The 27634-nt window shown below is 29.4% G+C and overlaps 1 protein-coding gene across 1 annotated transcript in view; it reads left to right on the top strand.

Annotated features, from left to right (window-relative positions):
• The window catches only part of LOC106689288 (neutral ceramidase), a gene marked incomplete at its 3' end in the record, with an annotated part of 128579 nt that overhangs the window by 91028 nt on the left and 9917 nt on the right, over positions 1-27634 (top strand). The window contains 2 exon segments of the mRNA XM_067052609.1: positions 3890-4017; positions 14447-14651. Of these exon segments, the coding sequence (XP_066908710.1) occupies positions 3890-4017; positions 14447-14651 (333 nt within the window).

The raw sequence follows: 27634 nt of genomic DNA, 5'->3' as shown, positions 1-27634 counted from the left end.
CATACAGCATTTCTTCACAGGCCATAATTAATCCATAATTAATATGTCACATCAAAAGCGAGTCACGGGTCTCTTCCAGGAAAACAAACGGTATTCCAGGTTTCTGAACTGATATAATATATCCATCAGCAATTATGACGGAGCAACTAAAACGGCTTTATTATACCAAAGGCTTTATATTTTCAGTCTTCAGAGAATACATTATAAATTATTAGTAAATTGTTGTTATTACATTATCACTAAAATTTGAGGGCACCGTTTGCTTCGTATGGATAAGACTTAGTGGTTATTGGTTGCCGAAGGCTATAATTTGTTTTAACTCGAAATTAGACAAATGGACAAATTTTATCAGTAATTATTTTTTTATTAATTAGCGTTTTAAATAACTGCGATAAAAGAAAGTAATTAATAATTTTGGAGATTAGGGAGTGAATAAAGTTTAAATTGTTTACTAGATAAGATCCACAGGTGTGTAAGTATCGTAAAACTAATACCCAATAAATAATTATGATTAAAAAATATATTTTTATTTTTACATAACACAATAGAAAAAAATGATCAGTGATGAGATAAAAAACGTCTTAAATTATAATAAAAAACCATTGTAAATTATATGATTGTAATTTTGTAATAAGGTGTATTTACAAGTTTAAAATTTCATCATTTTTTTTTTAATTATACTATTTTATTCTTCAACTAATTTCCGTATTTAAAAATTTGCACTCAAATAAACATTTTAATTATTTTTAGGGGACCAGACGTCCCAGATTAAATTTACTCTTCATGTCATTACGAACTAAATATAAGAATGTCTTAAACAATGTTTTTATTTTTACGAAGACTGTATTATAGTTAATGCAGTAAAATATAAAATTTACCGAATACAATTAATAAATACAATATGCAACTAACTTTTGTACTAACATAAATAGTTAATAAATAACTAGACCTAATGAATTTGAAGATGTATTACTTAAAACCCTACCAGTCCCTATGTGCTTTCTCTAGTGAACCTTGTCAAATGTTCAAATTCAAAACAAAAACAATTATATCAACAATGTTTCACCTGATATTAAAATTATTATTATTTAGGTAAGGTTATAGATCACTTTTTGTTAAGTCAAGTCCCAGAGCTATTGGAATCCGAATGATCTATTTACGAAAAAGAGAAAATTCTGTATGACTGCTCTTTTTGATAACATTATATAATAAAAACAAAAATTATTGATTAAGTTATTTACCAAGTGTTGCATCCTATAATTTTTTTTTTTAAATTACAAATAAATATACACAGGAATAGTTTTTATATACTTTTCAGATTCTTCTATTTCTATTTTTTCCTTTCTATTCCAATTCAACATTGTTCTCCTGTCAGAGCATTTAAAAATGATATTGTTGATCGAACTTTAGAACAAACCAAGCAGAAATGTGAAATAGATTAGGCACGAAACCAACCAGCCCGGATAAAGAGATACATAAATAGAAACAAAAGAGTGAATTATATGTTTGAGACGTAACCTTCATGATAAGGCTTGCCGCTTCAATGTACCTCGTCTACTGCTTATCTTCTTATACCATTTAAGAGTGACAATACATTTTAAAAACAATAAAGAAAAGATTATAATGTCTCAATCCCTACAGATAAAACATTGAAGGTTTTGGTACTGGTTTTAACTAATTAACAAATAAATTACAAACTGATAAATTATATTGAGTTTATTTAACGATGAACAGGATTCCTGATTAATTCATCTTATAATGAGAGCAATCAAGTCATAATAATAATATTCTTTATTTATTCTGGGATTGATCCATTTGAAATAATATACAGGCGTCAGACTTATGTTTTAGAGCCTTAGAGTGAAAGAATGAAACTATAAAACGTCAAAAATTATAATAAAATAAAATGAATTTAAAAATATAAAAATGAACAACAATAATTAACAGAATATATAAAATAAGAATAGAACAAATAAAGTAAAACCATATGTCATATCATAAAACAGAACCTGACAAACACTTCTGATGATGAATAATAGAAAATAAAAATGATAAAAATCAAATATAATTAAACTAAAAATAATAAATTGAAAGGTACAATTGGTATTCTAATATACATATTTACAAGAACTAACGAAAATCTGAAACATTAAGTACAGAAAATATATGAACTTTCTTTGAAACTTTCAATTGTTACTCTTCAGGAATTGGGTGGACAGAAGGTGGTCGAAGATATGGGATTTGAAGGTTAGAAGGGTATTAGAACTACGAATGAAGGAGGGAATAGAATTCCATAGGGATGAGGAAGATCTATCAAAGGCTGCGGTTCGATCGGCAGTTACATATAAGTCTGAAGGCCGTGAGCGGGTATTGCGGGAATGCACTGAGGATTTAAATTGAAGGATATCAAAGATGTACGATGGATAACTTGGTAAAGGAAGGAAGCAAGAAAATATTGTCGTGTAGTGTAGAAAAGTCATAGTGTAGATAAATATTTGTTATCAATTAAAAATATTACTACAAGTAGAATTTTGCGAACTTTATTTTCTGCTAAATAAAAAAACAATTAAATTTAAATAAATAAGTTAAAATAATTTGTAATATTTTTTATTTCAGATTCCTTATTTATACTTTCAATAATATTTCTTGATAAGTAATATACATCTATTAGTCTTATGATATACGATAAGACTAATCGAATGAACGAAGGATATTCTAATGTTAATATTTCTTGCTAGTTTAAAAAAGTTCCTCATATCATTTTGCTCGTTAGCATTTTATAAGACAAATAGTTCTTCTTGTAATATGTTATTGAAACGTTTGTAGTATAGTACAAGAGCCTTATGGAAAAAAAGTAGAAAAAAACCCTAATTTTTTATTACCTTAATGAAAACTATGAATAGTTTCTAGTCAAAATTGATGAGTCTACCTAGTTTTTTTTTGAGCTCTCAATATTGAAAATTACATACTACACTTAAGAATATCATTTAAAGAGTAAATTTGCTAAAATATGAAAAAAACAAAAACCTATTTACGTTCAATAGTTTCCAAGAAATACTTTAAAATAAAAAAAAACTTTTCATAGAAAGTATAATTTTGGAAAAAATATATCTGAGTAACCAGGAATCAAATTAAAGCTAGTTGAGTGTACTATAAAGTAGTTTATAAAGTTTATCATCCTAGGAATAGTAGTTTTCATGATATTTGCCATAATGAATTCGCAAAATGTTGTTCATAATATTTGATTTATGAAAAAATATATCAATTTTGCTATTTACGTTTAATAGTTTCCGAGAAATACTTTCTTATAAAGCAAAATTTCAGAAAAATCAGTAGTTGCTGAATTTATTTTGAGAAATCTTAAATGAAATGTTCTTTAAATATGTATATCTCAAATACTATTGTACGTAAATAGATAAGATTGTTTGTGTTTTAGATAGTTTTAAAGAAATTGATCTTCGAAAGAAAAAAGTAATTGTTTTTAACGTTTCGGAACACCCGTCATTTTTTCTATATTTTCTATACTCTATACTTGCAGACTCATCAATTTTTACCAGTATTATGTATAGTAACTATTAATTGTATTCTTTGAAGGGATCAAAAATTGGGGTGAAATTACTGATTCTTTTCTCCTTGGCTATTGGACTAGTAGGATCATACCAGTTTGCTAATTGTTGGTTTGCGATAGTAAGCATAAAACTTCGTGTTGCTAAAGTCACCGAGTGATTCTGTGAATGTTCTGAATCATATCCTGCAGTTCAGTTTTTGGAACCCAATTATAAGCTCAGAAATTTTAAAGTATAATTTTAGAAAAACATTTTCCGTATTTGCCTCTGTTTTTAGACCATTCTAGAATCGCAATTAGAGAATCTGCTCTCTTTGTTCTCAGAGTATTCTTCGCGCTCACGGCAGAATGGTCCAAGGTGATGTGGAGTACGCCAGGGGAGAAGTTCAAATGGCCAACATCAACAGGAGTCCAACTTCTTATCTGAGAAATCCTGAAGATGAAAGATCAAGGTAGATTCTTTCTTAACTCATAAGATTTTAAATTGTATTTTTTCTGACTAAGTGAATATTTCAGGCGTTGATTTAGAATTAATTAATGCATCTTTCGCACAGGAGAAATTTATAAATTTAGTGGCTATGTTTTTACTCAACCATAAGAAATTTATGTAGTGCTTTTCTTAGCGTTTGATGCTAAAAGAGAAAAAGAATTTTGGATTTAACGTATTTAAAGTGAAACGAGGTGTGCAAAAGAAGGGATTCCTATGAAAACCTTCGAGAGGCAAAATCTAAACCCTTTCTTTGAAAATTAAATGATCCAATCCAAATAAATAACACGCTCTTTATTTATTACAATAGAATAAATTCCTCATGAGACTGGATATGCTACTAGGAAAATAAAGAGGACTATTTTATATGGTGTAATGATGTCTGTGGTGTTATATTATATTATATTATATATTAAATGTGTATATCTATTTATACAAAAATAAAATTATATTTAATAATAATAATAATTTATTCGTTTGTTTATAGGGGCAATCCCTGTACAGATAGTCAGCTTGAAAAATAAATAATAAATCGTAGTAATTTTACAAAAGTGGTCAGTTAAACATCATTTATGTAAACTAAGATCAAACAATATACCCAAGCTGGACTATCTACATTCGACAGAATAAAACAATAAAACAAAACGTCACTTCTATTTAATAATATTAAAAAAAACATTGTTTCAACCTATTATGAAGATAGGTATCCAGCTCTAAGCAAAAGATCTTGTGTTACATATATAAAAATAAGTTTAAGATCCAATCCTGAGGGTAGAGGCAGAAATTCGAACAACTGATTTTGTTTAATTTTGCTTAGTTTCGGCATGTATCGTATCGGTTCTCATGGTACGCGGGGTAATTCGTCAAAAAATTGAAACAATGCTCCAGTGCCATTCCATCACAAGCTGAACAAACCTTCTGTGGGTCCAAAATATATTTGTGTGGACATTTAAAGTAATTGCACATTTACCGGAGAATCGTAGATGGATAATTATTCTCAAGTAATCTATGTGGCAGCTGATTTTTCGATTCTCGTAATAACAGGAGAAATTTATTTTTGAAAAATTCCTTATATCTATCCAAGATCTCCCAAATTCTAATTCTGATACTTACCGGATCATTGAACAGTATCGGGTCAAATATTCCGAAGCTTTCAAATATTTTTCTTATCTGCGTTGCCCAATTATATGGTAAACTCGAACGGTTGTTATTGTCTTGTTAAAAAAAGATAAAATTAGTAATTTTTTTATTTTATTTTCTATTTTAACATTTTACAGTGGAATTAATTTTCGGTAACGAAAATTTAGCACTCGGCGCCGTTAGAGTGATGTCCACTGGGAATGGTTCAGAATTATTAAATATCAAGCCGGTAAATTTAAGAATTCACCTTTGAGAGGTTTTAATCTAAAGATTTTTTCCCGAGTAACTAATAATATATATATTTTCGGTTTAGAGTCATTTTCAAGAAAATCTAAAATCCTTCACATCCCAGACATTTAGCTGCCTTAAATATGAAATTTCAGTTTCTTACGAATTTTTGTGCTAGAATGCTGACATACAGACACACAGATCATTTTTGCACTCAGGGGACCTCAAAAAATGCATTTTCTTTAAAAGTTTTCACGTATGTTGTTTCTCTTACTATATATTCCTTGTATATGTATGTGAAAGTACAGATACTTAAGTTGTATCATATACAATATAAAAAAAAAACTTTTCCATAATACACCTAAATTTAATGTATTATATATATATGTATAGATAGTTGACCGTAGATTTAAATATAAGAAGATGGTCAAGGTTGCCGTCAAAAAAAGAACAAATAGTTTTAATGTCCGACGTTTCGCCGCACTTTACAGTGCTTCATCAGGGCTAAAATGATACAAAAAAAAGAAAACTGAGAATATTACAACAATAAGATACAATAAGGATAAATACTATGTAAAAATAAAGTGATAAGAAATTACATACATATAAAAGAAATAAAATAGTAAGAAAAAGCTTCTTTGCTCATTTATTATTATTATTTTTATTTATATTTATTCTTTCAAGACGTTTATTTAATCTCTACTTTCTTTTTTTTCCGTATTATTTTTTGTTTTGTGTACATCTCCTGTACTTTTTATCATTGTTTATTTAAGTTTATTTTATACTGATACTATTTTATGTCTTCCTTCTTTTTATATTTATGTAATTTCTTATCACTTTATTTTTACATAATATTTATCCTAGCTTAAATTATCTTATTGTTGTAATATTCTCAGTTTTCTTTTTTTTTTTTTTTTTTTTTTTTTTTGTATCTTTTTAGCCCTGATGAAGCTCTGCATAGTGGGGCGAAACGTCGAACATTAAAATAGTTTTAAACTCTTTTTTTTTTTACCGTAACCCTGACGATCTTCTTATATTTAAATTTAATGTAGTTCATAAGAAAAATATACTAATAACGATTAATATAAACTAAACTGATAAAATAATTGAATTAAATTATACTTCTAATTTTTAATCGTTTATATTTTAATTGTCAATCAATGCACTTTTAGAAAAATTAAAATATAATTGTCTTGATTCTGAGTTTATGATCCTCCATTGCAGTAAGTTGACAACGTTCAATTTTAAATCAACTGAAAAACATAATATAAATAAATATTTCTGATACAAATGTGCGTAGAAGTTGAGGAAGACAGAGTTGACTCCATCCTTTTTTATGCTAGTTAAAATCTATAGAGCTAATGAACTCGGTAAGAGGCTTAGTTACTCTAATGATTTCTCTCTTCTCTTCTAGGCAACATTAAGACTTTTAATAACAAACGCGGGTGTATAGATTGATAAGATAAAACATTGTTCCATAAGCTTTTCCTTAATGTGTAATATATAATAGTTTATATTTATATATATAAATTTAACTAAAGGATTGATTGACTCAGTTTTGTATTTATTTTGTTTTTTAAAAATTATTTTGATTTATTAGTAATTTCGTAGGTGTGAGTACCTCAGTGACAAGGGCCTGTACTACTAATTCCAATGACCTGGGTCCGAATCCGGCAATGGCAGAAAATTATTTTATCCTTCACTGTAGCCGTGAATCAGCCCTGAGGGCTCGGGAGTCCTATGGACTCTCCATAAATTAGGTACCTTTAATTGGGTAAAAATCGGGCGGTCAAGGATGATTCGGACCAAATCACCTTCTAGCAGAACCGTTAATCTAGTAACAGTACTTCTCTAACTCTGTATTTCCCCAAATGTTTCAATTTTCTTTTGATATATAAAGAAATTTTCAGTTGTTTTATAATTTTTATTCTGTGATGAAATACATTAATTATTAATCATTTAATGACAGTTTATTTTTTAATTTTATATGTTCCTTATATTCCATCTGATGAAATGGTTATAGATTTGCATTATTAGTTACATGAATTTTAATTAGTATTATTTTATTATCTTATTGTATCTGAATTGACTTCAAGTTGTATTTTTTTATTGTTAGTTATATTTTATCTCTTGTGAACTAAGATTTTTCTATTTTTCATATGCTTTCCTTTCTTAATTTTTGTTTGTTCATATTTCTTATCTTGTCATTACATTATTTTGTTGTTGTTTTATTTCGTGGGCCAACTCCATCTATTTGTTTCTAGACTATAACAGATGTTAATAAATAGGAGCAAGAAGGAAAAACTGTATTCAAAAACAACAAAGCTTTGCTGTCCGACTTTCATTTGGTTGTTCATTCAAATCTAATGAGACAATTTTTTTTTAATAATAAAACATATAGCTATATGATGTAAACAAATATATATAATAATAGTATATGGATTTTTTTTATTCTATTTGTTTCATCGCTTTGGTTCTTTTATCTTCTTGTTTTCCATTTTTTTTTTCTTCTTTCAATACTTTATTAATTTTTTTTGTTAATATCTCTCTTTTTTTTATCTTTCTTCCTTTTCACTTTTATTATTTTTTTTTTTTCATATTTTCTCTTTCAACCCAATGTGACTTTCCGCCCCTCCCCCTATTTTTCCCTCTTTACCATAAATAAAACAAACCTAAAATACAAAATACAACTTCTTCTTTTGCTTCTCCCTGTAGTGCTCACTCAGCCACCGGCTCCGACTTTCTCTATCAGCAGCTAGGTTCCTAGCCTGACGAAGATCGCCTCTTGATCTGCAGAGCCTGTCGACATACTCTAGGTAGGATATCCTTGGTCGTCCACGAGACCTTCTGTCATTCGGTATATACTCCATCGTCCTTAGTGGGTCCCTATATTCCTCCATTCTAATGACGTGGCCGACCATTTCAACTGCCGTCTGCAGAATCTCCTTCACTGAGGCAATCCCCAGTTCCCGGCGTATCCTCTCATTTCGGACACGATATCTTCTCGTCTTCCCCAACGTTCTTCCTGTTTGATATTTCTGAGTCTATTTTCCCAGACATGTCTATCATAGTTCCTAGGTAGGTGAAATCTACAACCACTTCCATTTCTTCCCCGTTACAATATTTGGAAGATCTTCCACTTGCCTCCCCATTTGTAATATCTTGCTTTTGCTTGTATTTATTTCCATGTCTTTCCGGTGGAGCTCTTCAAAATAACATAAGAATATAAACTAATATATAATCGTAATGTATAGATGATAAATGAAGTGATAGATATATCTATACATAGAAATGATTTTATATTAGTCGGATATTGTAATTTTTTTTTATGATGCGACTGTTCACGTTTCAAAATCTAATTATGCTTTATTACGACTTCAAGTTAAGTAATAACTTAGTAATAAAAATCTTTTAAATAAGAATATTCGTGTTTGTAATTAACCTGGAAATATTTACACCTTTCGGAAATAAATGCTTATTTTTTTAAGAACTAAATAATTACAATTGTACTATAGTTCCTCATACTGTAATTAGCGTTAGTTCCTGTGTTGTCTTTTTTTAAAAATATAGATGCCCAGTTTTCAAAATTAGGATAATTGTATTAATTTGTACAAAAATTGACATCAAACCTTTATAAAATATACAATTAATAAAAAATTAATATGACATGAGATTTAAAACTAATTCTAACCAGAGAGAGAGGGTTCAGATTTAACTACAAGACCGTTAATAAATAAATGTTAATTGACAAATAACTTTGTTATGCTTCAAAACACTGGAATTCTACGACTGCAAAAAAGAGTGGTTGTTATTTTCCAAACCGTCTTTTTATTTAGGATTATAATTCTTCAAAATATTCTGGAGTGGAATTTTTTATGGCTTAGGTATTAATTCGGCGTCTTTAATTTTAAATATATTATAGAACAATGTTCGGTTCATACGGAGGAAAAGGAGGAAATTTCATCTCTCAAAATAACTATGTAGAAAAGAAAAGCAGCGGAGCTAAAACTATATCCACTATCACCAAAGCTCCAGAGAAACTGTGATAAATATTTTTAATATTTAATCTAAAAAAAATTACCTGCAGTTGTTAATTTAAATTAAATTATTAATTGACTAATTCAAATAGTAATTATGTAATTAATTAATAATTATTTTTTTAATAACTTTAAACAGGATTACTGAGTTAAACGTCCATGATTTTATAATTTTCTAGACATGATGTATGCTCAAGCTTATTTATACAGTCCTGAGATAAAGTCGAGATCAAAATAGTTTTAAATTTTTTGGACTGTATTATTTTTCATTAATAATCAATTATTAAAATATATCCCGTTGATCCCTTCTGATACAGAATAAGACAACACAATCATATCATTCTATCATCGCGAAGTAATCACAACTTTTGTGATTTTCAAAAGAAGAAATTTAAAGACCGGGAAAGCTGAAAATAAAAAAAAAAAATATTTGTATGTGGCTATAGGCATTAGAATTTTAATATTTCTCGAGGTGTAAATAACAAATATAAGGTTCGTTGCAACCAAAAATACAACAGTTTAAATCAGAAAAGTACGGGGTGGTCTCGGTTCTTATACTCCTTTTTCTTCTTTATTTATTTATAAAACTCTTTAATTTTTTGTATTTATTCATGGTTGAATATAGCTTAGAATGAAAACTGTTTATTTTTTAAAAATACACAAAATCAGAGGTACTTTAGAGGAACATTTTTTTAATAGTACGCATTTAAGCACCGCCAGACTATTTCGATAAGGATAAGACCTACCTAAAATTAAAGACCATTCAATTTACGTTGATATACTGAGTTTGATCAAAATCGTTTTCGAAAAGATAAGCACTTTTAGCTGTTGCTTTCACATTTAGAATGCTTTATAATTACTTTTACTCTCGCATCGATTTGCACCGTTATAGAGTGTAGATTTTACTTTGCCACACCGCACAGCCGTTCTTACCCCATTAGAACTCAGTACACCCCTTAAATTATAAATATTAGAAAGATGGCAGGCCAAGTGGGATGAAAGTTCTCCGAGTAAATTAAAGGGAATCAAAAGATCAGTAAAACCATGGTCGACATCCTACCGCAACAGCTGCAGGGAGGAAGTTGCTCTAACCCGTTTGAGAATAGGTCATACTCTCCTCACGCACTCTCACCTGATCAGAAAACTGCCACCTCCATCGTTCTGATATTGTCAGTCTATTCTTACGATTAAACATATTTTTGAAGAATGTACTCACTTTTTGCCAACAATAAGCATTGTAAAAATATTGCAACAATATACAAACTTTGCCACAAATGTAAAAATAGATAGATAATATTTTTGTGTAAAAAAATATTACTGAATAAATAATTAAATTTGTAGCAATGGTTTGGGTGAATTTTTCATATAGGTCAGCTAGTCATTACGTATTGCTTAACATTAAATCTTTTTGTTAGTCTCTGCTAAAACATGTTATAGTCCTCTTAAAGCTAATTACTGTTGTGAAAGATCTCGAACATTAAAATTACGTTTCTATTGATCAATCTAAATTTAGCCCAAGGATCTTAAAGCCAGTCGCGAAGGACATTTGATTGCATGAAGCTTCGCCGGATTGGAATCTAGTTACTGAATGAGAATCCCGCTCTGATTCTTTTTCAAAAGGACTCTTTCAATTGATATCGATCTTTTAAGGATATATCGACGCCTATTTATTTATATTTAAAATATCAAAAAAATATATATAGTACGTATAAGGTTAAATGAAGAAATACTTTCCAAATAAATGTTCCGCAGATTTTATAATATAGAATAAAAAAAAAACTCGATCATTAATTATTTGAAAAGAAAAAAATCCTTAAGAAACGAAATTTAAATTATCTTGAACTCATATTACAAAAGCCAGGGAGAAAAAAAAGGCTGTTTCTTCCATTTTTTTATTACTTCCATGAAAACTGTGTATAATTGTTTGTCTAAATAGATCAGCCTGCCAAGTATAGATAGGGGGAATAAAAATTACAGCTGTTTCAAAAACATAATTTTTTTTTCTTAGCCTCTATATCTTTAAAACTACCAACAGCACTAGAAAACCTACGAAGACACCGTTTAAAGTAGCGTGAATTTAGCTAAAATATGAGCCCTAATACAGCTATGTACGTTTAATAATTCCCGAGATATAGCTTTTTAAAAAGTAACATTTCATAAAAAACGTACTGTAGTTAGTGAATTTATCTAGAGAAATTTATATCTCAAAAACCATTAGACGTACACATGTCTGAAAATAATCAAAATATAGTTAATTTAACTTATTATAATGTAATTTATGACTCGTATCTTCGTAGTAGTAGTTTTTATGGTATTCGCACAGGGATATGATATGATTTGCACATGAAATTTTGTCCTATAGAATATTATTTTTTTTTTAAACTATCTTAAAAACATTCACATAACAAATATGTTTATTACAATCAATAACTTGTTGTATTCTTTCATAATTAAAATTTCGTATATGAATTACACTAAGGGATGTAATCTTCTTTAGTAATTATTATAAAAAAATATGTTTTAGCTTGTTACATAAATAAATATTACGAGTGCAAAAAAAATAATGTAAAAACGGATATTAGTTAAAAAATAATTTTGGTACATTAGAAGAAACTATATATTGAAAAGAAAAAAACATAAAGGAATATTCATATGGAAAATTGTTATTATCGTTTTAAAAATTGAACATCATTTCTTCCTAAAAAGAGTAGAGGTTAAAACATTATACTAAAAAATTTAAATTAAAATAAACATAATATTATTACAGTGATATAAAGGATCCTGATTTTCATTAATGAGGTTTTACTAAAATGAAATGTTAAAAATTAAGAAATTTGTTTATAAATTTGTAATAATGATAATGTTAACCGTCCTCTACAACCAATGAAGCCCATACCCTTTTCTACTTGTAAATAGGCACTGTTTTAAAACAACAATTATGCAAGGAGGTGATTTTTTTCAAGATCACGTTCAATCGCCAGGTTTTTCTCGAATTAAGGATACCCACTTTACAGAGGCTATGTCCATGGCCCCTGAAGAGCTCACAAACTCATAGGATTGACTCACGGATATGATAAGAGAATAAATAATTATCTTCCAGAGGTGGATTTAAACCCGGGTTCTTTGAAGAGTGTACTCACTATTTGCCAATAATAAACAGGATATGACTGATCCCAAATTTATCCGAAACTCTGGCAGATGAGAAAGCTAAAATTACACGAGTATTTGAATTTTTAAAAGCACATCGCCTTCTTTATAAATTATAACTCCTCTTCCATTTTTATGTTTTTTATTTTATTTTTAAAATTATTTTTCTATTTTTTATTTATTTAATTATTTTATTTTTGTTTACTTATATCATGCCATAGGCGTTGATGACCAGAGTGTTTTACGCCTTTAAGCAACAATCAACAACAACAACAACCAACTCGGGTTCTAAGAGTTATTAGTACAGCGGTTACACCGAGCAACCCTTAACTCCCTAGTAATCTATTTAAATTTTTTAAAAAAATTTATAAAGTGTGATATAATTAGATAATTAGATATGGCCTCTGCTAGCTTAGGGGTAATTCCTGAAAAGAAATAATGGAAATTAAAATATTTATAGCCAGAAAAATGGGAAAAGATAATCAGATCAGAAGAGACAGGCTGAGGTTATACTATTTTGCAATGCCTGGCTGCAATGCACAACGTTTCTTTTGAGGGGCTCTTAATTAGCTTTGGAATAACTGAGTTACGTTTCCCGTCGAGAGCAAAAGTCATTTTGTAACCGATGATACTAAACTTTACAAAAAGTAATTATTTAATTGAAAATAGTTAGATGTGCTTGTTTACTTGGCTAGCTATTTATAACAGAAAAATTAGTTATTTCTTACTAAAAACTGATCCTAAGGTTTAGAATATTTCAAGATTTAATATTCGACTTACACCAATTTTGCATTAAACATGTTTCTTCTCATATGAAATATCCGGAAATATATATTTCAAGAACACCAGGACTCGTAGATACTATTTTCAGACTTAAAATTATATCTACTATTACCCAAGCTCCTGAGTAACTGTGATAAATATTGTTAATATTTAATCTAGAATAAGTTACTTGCAGTTTTTATTTTAAATTAAATAATGAATTCACTAATGTAAATAGTAATTATGTTAACAGATATTATTTTTACACGTAAAATTAAGGATCTCCAAAGAAATCACCTATCCAATATATACATATTTTTTATTCAGTACCAGATCGGCCTAGTGGGCCAAGGTTAATATAACAGATATTTGTTTCACAATTGATTTTGGGGGGGGGGGGGTATAGTCTCGTGCAAAAGACACATATGATAAAATATATATATATAAATAAAAAAAATAAATAGATACATATAATAAATCCTATGGAGAGAGAGAAAAAAAAGAAAAGTTAATAACAAAAAAACAATGACATTTATGGATTTTATAAAGATCTTATTTTGAAATTATTGTATTTTTTTCCTTTTCGTAATGGATGTTTCTCCAGAGATCACAGCCGTACATCAGCAGTGGTCTGAAAATTGTTTTATAAATAAGAATAGTTGTCTCTAGTTTTAATTTAGATTATCTATTAACGATAGGATATAGCATTGCTAAACATATCCAATAGAAATTTATAGAAAAAGTTGTAGAAGTAGATAAGAGAATTTAAAAAAGGAAGATAAAAATAGCAAAGGACGAAATACTGACGATGTATAAATTATGTCAGTATAGCTCTATACACTTATGAAAGTTTTATATTTTTTTTCCTCGAAAGTATAACACTGGTTACATGCTATTTATAACATACCTCAGTAATTTTGTAAAACTTAAATTATTTATAGGATTATTATCTTTGAAAAATTACGATTTCAAACTTTTGCATATCTATATAATGCGCATATATAGTATCGATAATCGCCATAATCAATTTTCAATTTTAATTACCTTCAGTATAATTAATATTTAATTTTTTATTTGCAGATACAAATACGATGTGGACAAGACTTTTTCTCAGCTCAAGTTTTTCCGCAAAGACGGTTTTCCCTTAGGAGTCATTACCTGGTTTGCTGTACACCCGACTTCGATGAACAACTCCAACTTGCTGGTGTCAAGCGACAACGTGGGTCTAGCGTCGATCATGTTTGAGCAGAGGGTGAACAAAGAATACACTAACTTAATTGGCAAGGTAATATATAATTAACATTCCAGAAATATCATTTTATAAACAGTAAGTGTGTGTATTCCTCTACAAACTTATTCTACAACTCTATTATATTGTTTATAATCACATATACAACAATACAATTAAATAATGAAAATTAAAACTAAAATTTATTTGTTAAATGAAATAAAATTCACATAAAAAACCTTTTATTTGTAGCATTGAAAACTCATATATAAATAATGATAACCAAAATAATCAGTAAATAGTAATCAAATTGAAATGGAGCGTGATAGCCAGTGAGTAAGGTGCTGTACTTCATAATCTAATGATCTGGGTCCGAATTCGACTAGTAGCAATGATATTTTTTTCTGTTACCCTATCCGTGAGTCAAGCCTGTGAGTTCAGGAACCTTCCTGGGGCCCACCCAGCTTAATGAGGGAAAAATGTGAGGGATGAGTATGATCATCAACAAATCGCAAAACAGTTGTGCAAGATACAGTACATCCTTACAAAGTATTGAATCCCAGACCCTTCCTGGTTTGTACTCGTACATATTTAAAAATCGAACAATTAATTACATGGGGTTTTCTGTAAGTCCTGGGGTTATAAATATGATGCTTTGGTTTCTAAATTTCTTTAATAGTTACAAACCTTTCATACCGCAACTCTTGGTGATGGTAAAACAAACAGTGCCTCAAATGAGATTAACTGTAAATTGATAAAAAAAGTATATTTCTCGAAAACGCCGTATTTTGTCTTGCTAACTATTTAAACAATTAAACCATTGCTAAGTAAGATAGAAACAAAAATATTTTACGGAATGGTTCGATCATTCTGAACTTAAACTGGTTATGTTTTTTTTTAAATTTTTTTTTATTATTTTATTTTTTATTTTTAGGAAATTTAATTATCTTTCATATAAAAGCCAAAGCTATTATAAATGATAATGTTAAGATGGATGTGTGACTTTTATGTCTAAGTAGTAAAACCACAAATCAATAGAAAATAAAGGGGAGTTATTATTTTATTTGTTTTTTGCTGGATTACAAAGAATTATAATTTTAATTAATTTTTTTTAACTTTTTAATCTTGGATAGCAGGGGCTAAACCTTCGTTATTAGATAGTTATAATAAAAACTATTGCATATGCTGACTATATTTAATAAAATCATTCACAGATATAACTTCCCCTGCTTTGTCATCAATGCATACATATTACAGTATATTTTCTTTTCCATAATAGACCTATGCAAGAGAGTTTATTAATAAACTGTACATGCTCTAAGTGAGACCGCATAATGTATACATGTAAAGTGGAGTTAACATTGAAATATCATATGCTATTATATTAGGAATATTATTTAAATATAGGGCATAACCTAATTTTGAAATTGATTTTTTTTAAATTCTGAGTTGGGCTAACTGACAAATAATATCTACCCGACAAGCAAATTGTTTCGGGAATAAGAGTTTGGAAAAAAAAATTATTCACGGTTTTTAATGATTGAGAATTTAATGCTGTAGAAAATCGTTTTAGAATCCAATTTCCTGAATCTGTCTACATAATTTGAGTTTCCTTGGCTTATAATTTCCTTGACATATTATACAGTATAATAGGGAAATAAAATCAGGTAGTTGAACTAGCTTTGAAAGAGATATCATCATAGAAGAATGAGGTAAACAATTGCTTGGATGTATTTAATCTAATTTGTTTGTGACGGTATCTACTTCGAGTACTAAATTATATACTATTACAGACCGTCTCTAATTTCACAATTTATTTTGAAAGTCAAAACTTTGTTTAAGTAACTGTTAAGCATTTATATTAAATCTAGTAGGAAGTACCTAAGCACGGTTATGAACAATAGAGTACAGATTTTTCGTAACTACACATCTACAGCTGCATGGGGATTATCTTTACTGAGAAACAGTGATGAATAAGCCATTGAGTGAGTGAGATCTATTATTTTATATGTTATGTTAAAGATTAAACTGATTCCATCTTCGGTATTTAATTTAATTTAAATCTAATTTAATTATTATATTTCTGTTTGCTCATTTACCGGAACCAGCTACAACCTAGTGAGAATCACATAGAAAAAGCTAGCTACTGATAAGGGTTGATTATCTAAAAAAAAAAGTCACATAAATCGAACTAGTACTATAATAGCAACGATCCATTTTTTAAGAATTAATTCGTAGCTTGTTTTCATGGTAACTTCAGTTGTAGAGGAAGCATAAATTTTGATTTATGTGATTGGCACATGCACACTAGGGTCTTTCCCGGGAAGTTACCCTTAAGGAGGAATAGTCGTTCTCCCTTTACATAACTCTATACTACTGCCTTGTAAAACAACAACAATGAATTATTGTTATATATTATTTTAATCGCGTGTAACAAGTTCAATCAATTTTATAGTAAAATCAACACAACATAACATTAACTGTAACACAACGATAAAATCAACATAAAATGACTGTTGCACAACAGTAAAATCAACATAAGATAACAGTAACAGTGGCAAAACAGTAAAATCAACATAATATAACACTAGCAGTAAAATCAACATAACATGACAGTTACATAACAGTAAAATCAACATACCATGACTATTACATGACAGTAACACAACAGTAAAATCAACATAAAATAACTGTTGACCTACGCCCATAAAAAAGAAACGAACTGCAATTTCCTACACAGGAAATGATATTTACATAATTTTTTTGACTTTTCCTACCGCTACTGTGGACTGCGTATATTTAAATATAGGACTATTTTATCACATACATTAAGATAAAGAAGAGATAAAGTAAATCTTGACTTTAATTTCAACTGTATAAATATTTTGAATTTTCTACCAGGGAAAACAATTAATTAGTAATTTTGGTGGGAGTAGTGAAAAGTCAAATACTAGATCCTTTACGTTATTTATGTATACAGGCGTTGAAACCTGCCCACACTGGACCAGTTCTACAATAAAAGTTTACGACTAATATACACCTTGGGAAATCCTATTAAACCTCAGGATCCCAGCATCAAACATCTAGGATTTTACGAGATACCTCACAAACTATAACTTACTTTGGACATTACTTTAACAAAGTGATACCTTTAGTTTAAAACAAATTGTGACTTCAAACCCTTGACAGGACTTTTCAATTTTTGTTTAATCCTAGAAAAATGCTATAAACTCAATACACCGTTCTATAAATAAACATATATTTCGAATTGGAAAAAACCCTGAATAATTGTAATGTTAAAGAGTAACAATAATGTTTTCATTTCATGTATAAGAAATAACCTCAGCTCTCTTCCAATAACACCTGACAATCTCAACAACCGTTTCACATGCCATGCTACTGATCCATCAATCTTTCCTGAAATTCCAAATAACATCTCCAATCCTGAAAACTTCTTTTTTCCCACATATCTTACGAAGTTGTAATTCTTACCATTTAGCTACTATTCTAAGATCCCGTACCCAACGATCATGGTCCGGAAAAATTCCTGTTAAGTTGATTGAATACTGTTCCCCAGTCCTTATCATATATGTAATTTTTCCTTGCAAAATGCCACATTACCTTCTCCTTGGAAAACCGCTTTAGTTCGACCATTAAATAAAGTCCTAAATCCTTCTTCACCTAATAACTTCCGCCCGATTTCTCACCTTTCTAAACCGTTAGAACGCTTTGTTTAAAACAAACTCTCAAACATCCAAGAGGAACATTCCCTCAATAATCCCCTCCAATTCGGCTTTCGACTTGGCTATTCAACACATTCCGCTCTCCTTAAAATAACCCACGACCTCCAGACTGCCATGGGACACCAAAACTATCCTAATCCTCCTTGATTTCTCCAAAGCATTTGACACGGTTGACCACAGCATCCTTCTCAACAAACTAAGAAATCTTCTTCGATCCAATAGTGCTTTGCGCTGGTATCAATCCTTCCTTTCCAATCGCTCCCAGTACGTACTGGTTCCAGATAAACCACCATCATTGACTCGACCCCTTACCTCTGGTGTTCCTCAGGGTTCATTGCTTTTCGCCATCTACATCAATGACCTTCCCCTCCTTATCCAACACTATCTATACCATTTTTACGCTGATGATTTCCAAATTTACCTTTCCTTCCCACCTTCAGAGCTCTTGGCTCCCATGGAAGCTTCAAGATTTATCCATACGTTAAAAACCTTGGTGTCACAATAGGCCAAACTCTCTCCTGGAAAACCACGTCTCCGACATTTCCCGTGGTACCTTCTCCACTGTAAAAGGTTTAAATTATCTTCGTCAGCTACTTCCTTTTGAAACCCGTAGGCTCCTGGTTACTTTCTTAATATTCCCCCACTTTGATTATTGGTGTGTGGTTTACGGGGGTGTCTCTGGGAATCTCGAAGCAAAATTAAAACGGTTAATTAATTGCTTTGTACGATTCATCCTTGGGGTCATCCCAGGGAGGCCTCTGTCGCCCGATTTTATGAAGAATTGAAGTGGCTTTACCCCTCCTTCCGTCGTAAATATTTTCTTGCTTCCAACCTCTACCAAGTTATCAAATCCCGCCGTCCATCGTATATCTCTGATATCCTTAAATTTAAATCCTCAGTGCAATCACGCAATACCCGCTCTCGGCCTTCAGATTTATATGTAACTGAACCGATCGAACCGCAGTCTATGGTAGATCTTTCCTCTTCCCTATGGAATTCTATTTCCTCCTTCATTCGTAGTTCTAATACCCTTCTAATATTCAAATCCCATATTTTCGACAATCATCTGTCCACCCAATTCCGGAAGAATAACAATTGAATGTTTCAAACGAAGTTTATATATTTTCTGTACTTAATGTTTCAGAATTTAGTTTATTCTTGTAAATATGTATATTAGCAGAAATTCTACCTTTCCATTTATTATTTTTAGTTTAATTACATTTGATTTTTATTGTTTTTGTTTTCTATTATTTATTATAAGAAGTGTTCCTCATCTTATGTTTTATAATATGACATATGGTTTTCATTTATTTGTTCTATTCTTATTTTATATATTCTGTTAATTATTGTTGTTCATTTTAACCTTTTCAGATTCATTACTTTATTATGTTTTATAATTTCATTGTTATTTTGTATTTGACTATAAGGCTCTAAAGCCTAATTCTGATGCCTGTATATTATTCTAAAGGGATCAATCCCAGAACAACTAAAAAATATTATAAAAAAATAATATAAAATAAATATAAAGCATCTTGGGAATAATGTACGAAATAGTGTAAATTAATATATTAATCAATTAATTAGTTTATACTATTTGCGTACCCTTTCAACATAAACATGAATGGAGTAAAAAAAAATTAGTAGTGTTGCTCAGCGGTTCAAAATATCCACTTTGGTAAATTTGAACAGTAAGGTTTTTATTATTAATGAATCTGATATGTTTAAACAATAAGAAATATCTCCGTAATATATAAAATATTTATATATAATTAATAAAGTGCTATTGACATTGTCAAAAGTTTCCTAAAAAGCATTTTTTTTCTCTAAATTTGTTTATATATGTAATAAAATTTCATTTACTTTCTATATGTAGATATAATGTGCTTTTGACATTAGTTTGGTTATTAATGTACGGACAGAAGTCAGCAGGAGTATATCCTAGACATCTTCATTCATTAAATTAATATCAATATATATTTTTTAAAACAAAGATCTTTAAGGCTCCACTTAAAAAAATATACGATATTGTAAAAATAATAAACACTTAGAAAGCGCTAGGCGTCTAAAGACATGTAATAAAGGAATAAATTAAATAAAGAATTTCTTTATTTTTTTTTTAGCAAGATATGGAATGCATGATTATATTAAAAAAATATAGTTTGCAAATAAGTTACAAATGTTTTTTTCTTAGAACTAGAAAAAAAGTCACCATATTTTTAAATCATGGTCATATATTACTCAAGACCCATTTAATCAAAATGGAAAGTCCAATTTCGAAAAATTGTTTATTTCGTCTTTTGGACCTCAGTGCGGTGGAGGTTTAAATGTGGTCCAGTTGGAATCAAATCTCGATCCTTTTAACTTTACTGCTACACTCCTTTTTGTGGATAAATTCTTTTGAATGATTTTTAATTGATTTTCTTTATTAGAAAAGAACGTTTTATCCGATAAAACAATTAAGCTATAACAATAGGAAGTCTTAATTTTAAAGTTTATTAGGCAAAAACACAAAATAAAACCTTCACACAAATTAATGTTAAAACACATTTCGTTTAGTTGCGTTAGATACAATTTAAACATAACAGAAATTCAAAAACCAGCCTAAATCCTTATTTATCCGATTGTCTCGTAAGTAGAATAAAAACACCTAAATGATTTCTTAAAATTTCTCTTATGCAATATACTCATAAAAGAAAAAAAATGAAATACTTGTTTTTTTTTTTGTTTTTTTAGGAGTATTGAAACAATAATTATTTTTTCTTAAAATAAATAGATAGGGGTTTCTCAGATGCTTCCGTTTTACAAACAAAATATTTAATAAATTAAAATAAACATTTAACAACCAAGTGCTGATTAGAAATCCTTAATACAATGATATAACTTCCTCCTATCTCATATCTACGGCTCTCCTGAAAAAATAATCTACCAAACGTAAGTTATACTTTCGTGTGAATTATTTGGGAGTACAATTCTTTCAGAGAAATCGGCACATTTATTGCCTTATTCATCCACCTGTATCCACTTCCCGATCTGGTTAAGGAGGTTCAGAAGCCGAAGACTAACCAGTATATTCAACCCTACTTATAATATAATAATACTATAATAATTTAAACCACAATTAAACAACAGACAAACATAATCCTGTAGAAATGGATTGATATCAACGTTATTATCAAGAAAATAAATATTGAAAAATGTATCATATGAATGTTTTGGGTATCGTCCGTTTAGTATTACAAGTTTTTTTAATACAAATCATTTAATACATTTGATAACTTCTAATTATATTTTAAAGGTTAAAAAGACTTGAAAAATTTAAGGGAATAAAATTATTGGGAAAAATGGTTATTTATTAAGCGTTCCCTGCTCGAAGCTAAGCATTGTTCAAAGAGAATTCTGAAGCATTTCAGTCTTTTGTTTATGAGAATCTAAAAGGAATTATATGAATGCTCAGTTAGTTCCTAAAACAAGGAAAACACGTAAAAAGAATTTTTCGAGACATTTTAATTAAGAAATTCCAATTTTCACTTTTTTTTTTATTTTTTTTAAATTTTACAACACCTCTTACATCATTCCACCATTTCTGTGAGGGCTTCATTGACACTGAATAAATAATCAAGAGTTATTCACGAAAAATAAAGTATATAATGTAATATGAATTCACTTTTTTATGTTATGTATTTTCTATAATAATATCAAATATATTTTTCTTTAATAAACATTGCATATTTCATTCTATAATTTTTACTACTTAATAAATTCATTTTTTCACCCTTTTGTCGTGAATAAAAATTACTAATAACACCACAGTTGAAAAACAGATTAGAGGTTTTATTTTGACCTGAGACACAGTATTAACTAGCTCATACTATCTTCAATTCCAAAAAACTGAGTTATCTCATGAGTTAAATTTATGTTTCCTTAGATAAATAGTAAATATTATGTTAAAAGCGAAATGGATAATTATAAAAAAGAAAATAATAAATAAAAAAGCCAAATTCTTAGGCTTTCTTAGTAGTAAATGTGAGGAAGCTTGTATTCATGTAAGAATTAAAAAAAAAAAGATTGTTCTCAGAATAAAAAAAAAAGTGGTTCAGTGTAAAATATTCAGGATATTTGAGGATGTTCATAGGGTTTGTAATAATTGTTACAGAAATTGTTACCAATCAATTTTAATTAATAAGATCAGCTACTTTAAGGTATGCCAATATACCTTATACGCCAACAACACTTAGAGACAATTATAAAACAATATAATTAGTATTATTATAATAACAAAATTTTCTGTCACAAATATAATATCAATAGAAAAAAAATTAATGACATTGATGAGAAGAGACATTTTGGGCTATTATACGAACTAATGAAGTATTTATAACATTATAGATTTGATATCATATTAAGTCATAAATTAACAGGAGTAATAATTGTTTGTCCAAATTCTTAGTGCAAATATTAATGCTAATAGTTGGTATTAATTAATAATAATTAAACGGCAACAATAATTATCACTTTTACTAATTATTAGTTCAAAGCATACAATAAATACAATGATGAATGAGCCGTACAACGATCCACGTAGGCGGACTTAAGGGTTCCTGTTTCACCTCAATGCATTCTAGGTCATGGTCAGCACTCACCACCAACCTGATTTATCTCTGACTAATGACAGGCGGTCATTTTAGAGCTGAACAGGCCCAGAGAGCATCTGTCAAACTGTTGCTTCTAACCCAACATGTTTCAGTCCAGAGAAGATTAAATGTACCAGACATGGATTTGAACAGTGTCAGTTCAGAATAGGAGATAACATAATAATAATTCACCATAAATTTATTAATTTAACGGTTTCTAATAAAATAATAGAAGATTTAGAAGAAAAAAATGTTAAAATAGAAATATAACGGAACGGGAAGAAATATTTTCATGTCGTTTTTGTAGTAAGGAACGTGTATAAGTTTACTATATTTATTTATTGTCCCATATAACATGATTGTATGTATTATAATATATCTATATTTATAAGAAAATATTACTATGATAATAATAACATGATAATAATTATAGTATATAATTATTTTATCCTTCCAAAGGAGCTAGCGTCCTCTCCCCAAAGTCTATATGTACAGTATTATTTATTATTAGACCAGCAGACATCATAGTAAAAGGGTGTTACTCTTGACAGACACCTGACGCTAGCTCGCCACTGCATTAAGATCAAGTTGGTTAGGACCAAGTCTTATAGCCAAATTATTGAGTGTACAAGAGTGTACTCAGGCCAGCCCTGCTCTACGGAGCACCTATGGTCACTAGGGTTTATACAAAAACTGACATTTTAGAAAACCAGTATTAACCGGTTTCGAATTTTTATAAATTTTTTTTTTGCTCGAATATTCTGTAATTCGAACAAAAAATTTTCACAGAAAATTTAGAGAGATTAAAAGCAGTTTTTGACTGAAATTATTTACTGTCAATTTTATTGATAGTAAAATTTTTTATGCAATTGAGTAGTAACAAAGAAATAATAGTTGACCAGGATTAAATAACTTTAAAAACAATTATTGGTTGTTTATGCATAATTTTCACATATAAGGATGTAAATATGGTTATAATAGTGAAACGATTTATTCAGCAAAGGATTCGAATAAATAAAAACAATATATTTTTATAATAACCATATTATTTTTTTAAAAAACAATGTTATTTATACAGATAGGATACTTATTAAGAACAATTAGAAAATATATAACTGTGTATTATATAATGTAAATTATAATGAAAGCCGAAAGACAAGAGTAAATAAAGTTTATGCATACATACTTATTAAAATCAATTTTAGTTTTAAAGACAATTCAGCAAAGGACCGAGTATTTTCTATTCCGGGCAATTTCAATACAAATTTAAATATTCTATTTATTTTTTTCTTTAATGAAATATGATTTCAGAAAACATAGGACGTCTATCGATTTGGTATTTACCTGTGTCCTTAGTTTATTTACAAAATTCCCCGAAATAGAAAATACCCTCTCACTTGCAACCGAACTAGGCTTAATCGTTTTTAAAGCCTGATATAATAATTCTAAATTTTTTGTCCTTTTATTTGTGGTTTACGTTTAGTAGTACTCGAGATACAGTTTTTTAAAAAGCAACATGTTAAATATAAATGAAAAATTTGTTTATCTTTATTCTTTAGTATAGTACAAAATTGATATTTAAAATATAGTCCATAGTGATTCATTGTTGGCAATCATCTTTTAGTTAGTTGTTTGATTCCATGCGAGAAGTATTACTATTCATGGGACAGCAGTCAAAAATATCTCTGATTTTTCATAGGTACTAAAATCTAAATTAATTCATTCAATAGACAAATCGGACCGATATGATTCCAAGAACCAAACCGCTTGCAACAGTCCTTTCATCGATCTGGTACATTTGGCTACATTTGTCATTTTCAATTTTTTTTAAAGTGGTATTCATACATTGAAAAACCAATATTTTCTACTAAAAAACCGGTTTTCGAATTTCATAATTTTCTCCAAAAAACCGGTTTTTAAAACCGAGTTTTAAAAACCAACAAACCCTAATGCTCACCAACTTACCACCTTAAGCGGCCAAGAGGCTACATTTTCTGAGCGATATACTGAGACGTATAGTGACACAAAGTTCACTTCAAAGAGCAAAGACGGACCACATACATACGACATTCGCACTACCGACTGTAATACAAAATTATATAGAGAAGGCATAGCATTTTTTTTGACAGCCTGCAATACTGTACGAACCCACAATTCAGGACACTGACACCGACAGGACAGCCACAAAGATGGTTGATACACACTGAGGACTACTAACTTCATTCTTTAATCCCTTTCCTCATTCCTCTCTTACATTGCATTGGAAATGCAGTACAAAATATAGCATCTTTACAGTTTCCTACCCCCTACATCGATCCCTACAGACATCGGGCTTATCAACTATGAATATTGAAATAGTCAGTCAATAGGCAATATGAAGACAAAGAGGTTAAGGTGGGCCGCACACATGGCTCGAAGCAATCCATTAGGACGCCTTTACACATCATTGAATGCCAGTATTGTTTGTAATAGACTAATAGTAATTGACATGAGAGGCAAAAAAACAGACAGATAGTCAGAATCAACAAACCTGTGAATGAGCTACATGCAGCAAACAGAAAAACAGTAGGCCAAGACAACTGACAAGACAATACAGGCAGGCATAGAGAAGGTTGGTTTAGACGGCCAAAGATCTACGAGGTCTATAGAGCTAACCGAAAAAATATATATAAAAATAAATTAATTGATAATGATTTATGATTTATTGACATAATTAACGGTATATTTTTTTTCCATAATTTTATTAGAAACCATATCACAACCCAATGACTACACACAAGATACACAAACCACAATTTTTATCTTTAGGAACACTTTAATTAATCATATAAATAAATTACATACTCTTATTAATGCATTATGTTATCTTTAAATTTAGAGTAGTTGTAAAATAGTAAAGGTCAGAAAATGACAACAATAAGTTAGGTTTTTTCAAGCAGTAAATTTCTTAAAAATTATAACTTAACTATTTTACCGCCCTTCTTAGATATTGAATAAATAATAGAAAAAATAATTTTTATAGGAAAAAAGTCGATTTCAAAAAATACCTAACATATTTTTCCCATTTTCTGACTTATACTATGTTTCTACCTCCTTAGATATTATCACATCAAATTCACCACGTATTTATTTATTTATGTAGTAAATAATGTTTAATACAAAGGGACTGTGATTCTTGGAAGTGATTCTCTGGTTGTTTTATCCAATTTAAATATCAGTAGGCAGACACCAAATGAGAAAAATATCAACGAATTACTTAATCATTATAATAAAACTGTTTTTTTTTAATATTCCATTATGTAAACGAGTGTCGCAATCTTTGGTGATACTTATTTTTTTCTCGTTTTATTTAGTTTTTATTCTACACGATTAAAGTTCATAGATTAGGGTCATAAGCTTATACTTGTGCTTATGCTTTCTTATAGCCTATTTTTTTTTGTAACTTTAATATCCATTTTTTCTGTTTAATTGATTATGATCGTAGTTAAGTAAAATTAAAATGCTTTGTCTAGTTTAATTTAGACTAACCCGCACCCTAAAATGATTTCTTTTGCGTGAATGAAGACAGGGAAGGAAAGCAAGGCTGCAAAGGCAGTGGTGAAAGATGAAATCCCTTCAATTCAGCTCAACAAAGCTCCACTTAGTGCGGTAAGGCGTACGAAAAGAGGAGGCCGGGAAGTTCTCTATCGAACGTGTTGAAAATTCAAAGAAAGGCCTATCAAGCATTTTAGGCCCATTGCGCAATAAGTAAAATACACTTAATTCACTTTATTTCTACCTTACTCACGGTGGAACAAAAATGACAAAAATCGGTTATATGTTTCTGACATAACGGACACAATCGGGGAACATTTATCTTTGACTTGTAATATTTTCCAAATTTAGGCATCAATTTTAATTTTCTATGAAAAAGTATTAAAAAAGGGTTTTTGACAGCCATGTACAAAGAGACGGTATTAGTTGAAATGAACTTGTAAAAGAAAATACCTCCAAACAGGATTTCCTCTTAAAAAAAAAATCTATGTTCGACTCAGTGTTTATGGTTATCAAAAAATCTATTTCAATACATTTTTTCTAGGCAAATGAAAATGTATGCCTAAATACTTACACGTGCAAGCCAAACGTTCCCAAATTGTTATACATTGCAAATTCAACAAACATATGATTACTCATGACATTAATGATACTAAGATCAATTTTGACATACGGAATTAAGCTCTGGGGCACTACTAAACCATCCAATTCCTTCCGTATCCAATCCTTACAATCCAAACCCTCTGTAAAATCCTTGATGCTCCTTATTACGTCTCAAATAAACTCATCCACAGGGACCTTAACATCCCTTTTGTTGGAGATTTGGCCCGAAATATATATGCATCTTTTCTTCTAAAGTCCTTACCCATCCTAATTCATTAGGATTCATTCATTAATTATTTTTTATATGTTCTCTAATAAAATGATGCCTAACATCTATATGTTTAGATCGATCATTAATTATAGAGTTTTTAGACAATTCTAATGCACCAATATTGTCACAAAAGAGTTTAGTAGGTCCACTCACTACACTAGGATTGATTTCGGATATCAAATTTCTGATCCAAAGGATCTCTTGAAGAGTCGAAGAAATACTCATATACTCCGCTTCACAACTTGATAAGGCAACAGT

This window comes from Halyomorpha halys, unplaced genomic scaffold, assembly GCF_000696795.3.
Source record: "Halyomorpha halys isolate HHAL.00 unplaced genomic scaffold, Hhal_1.1 Scaffold1320.1, whole genome shotgun sequence".
In the NCBI taxonomy this organism is placed as follows: Eukaryota; Metazoa; Arthropoda; class Insecta; order Hemiptera; family Pentatomidae; genus Halyomorpha; species Halyomorpha halys.
Note: the sequence above shows the minus strand (reverse complement) of the source record. Positions and strands in the feature narration are given on the sequence as shown.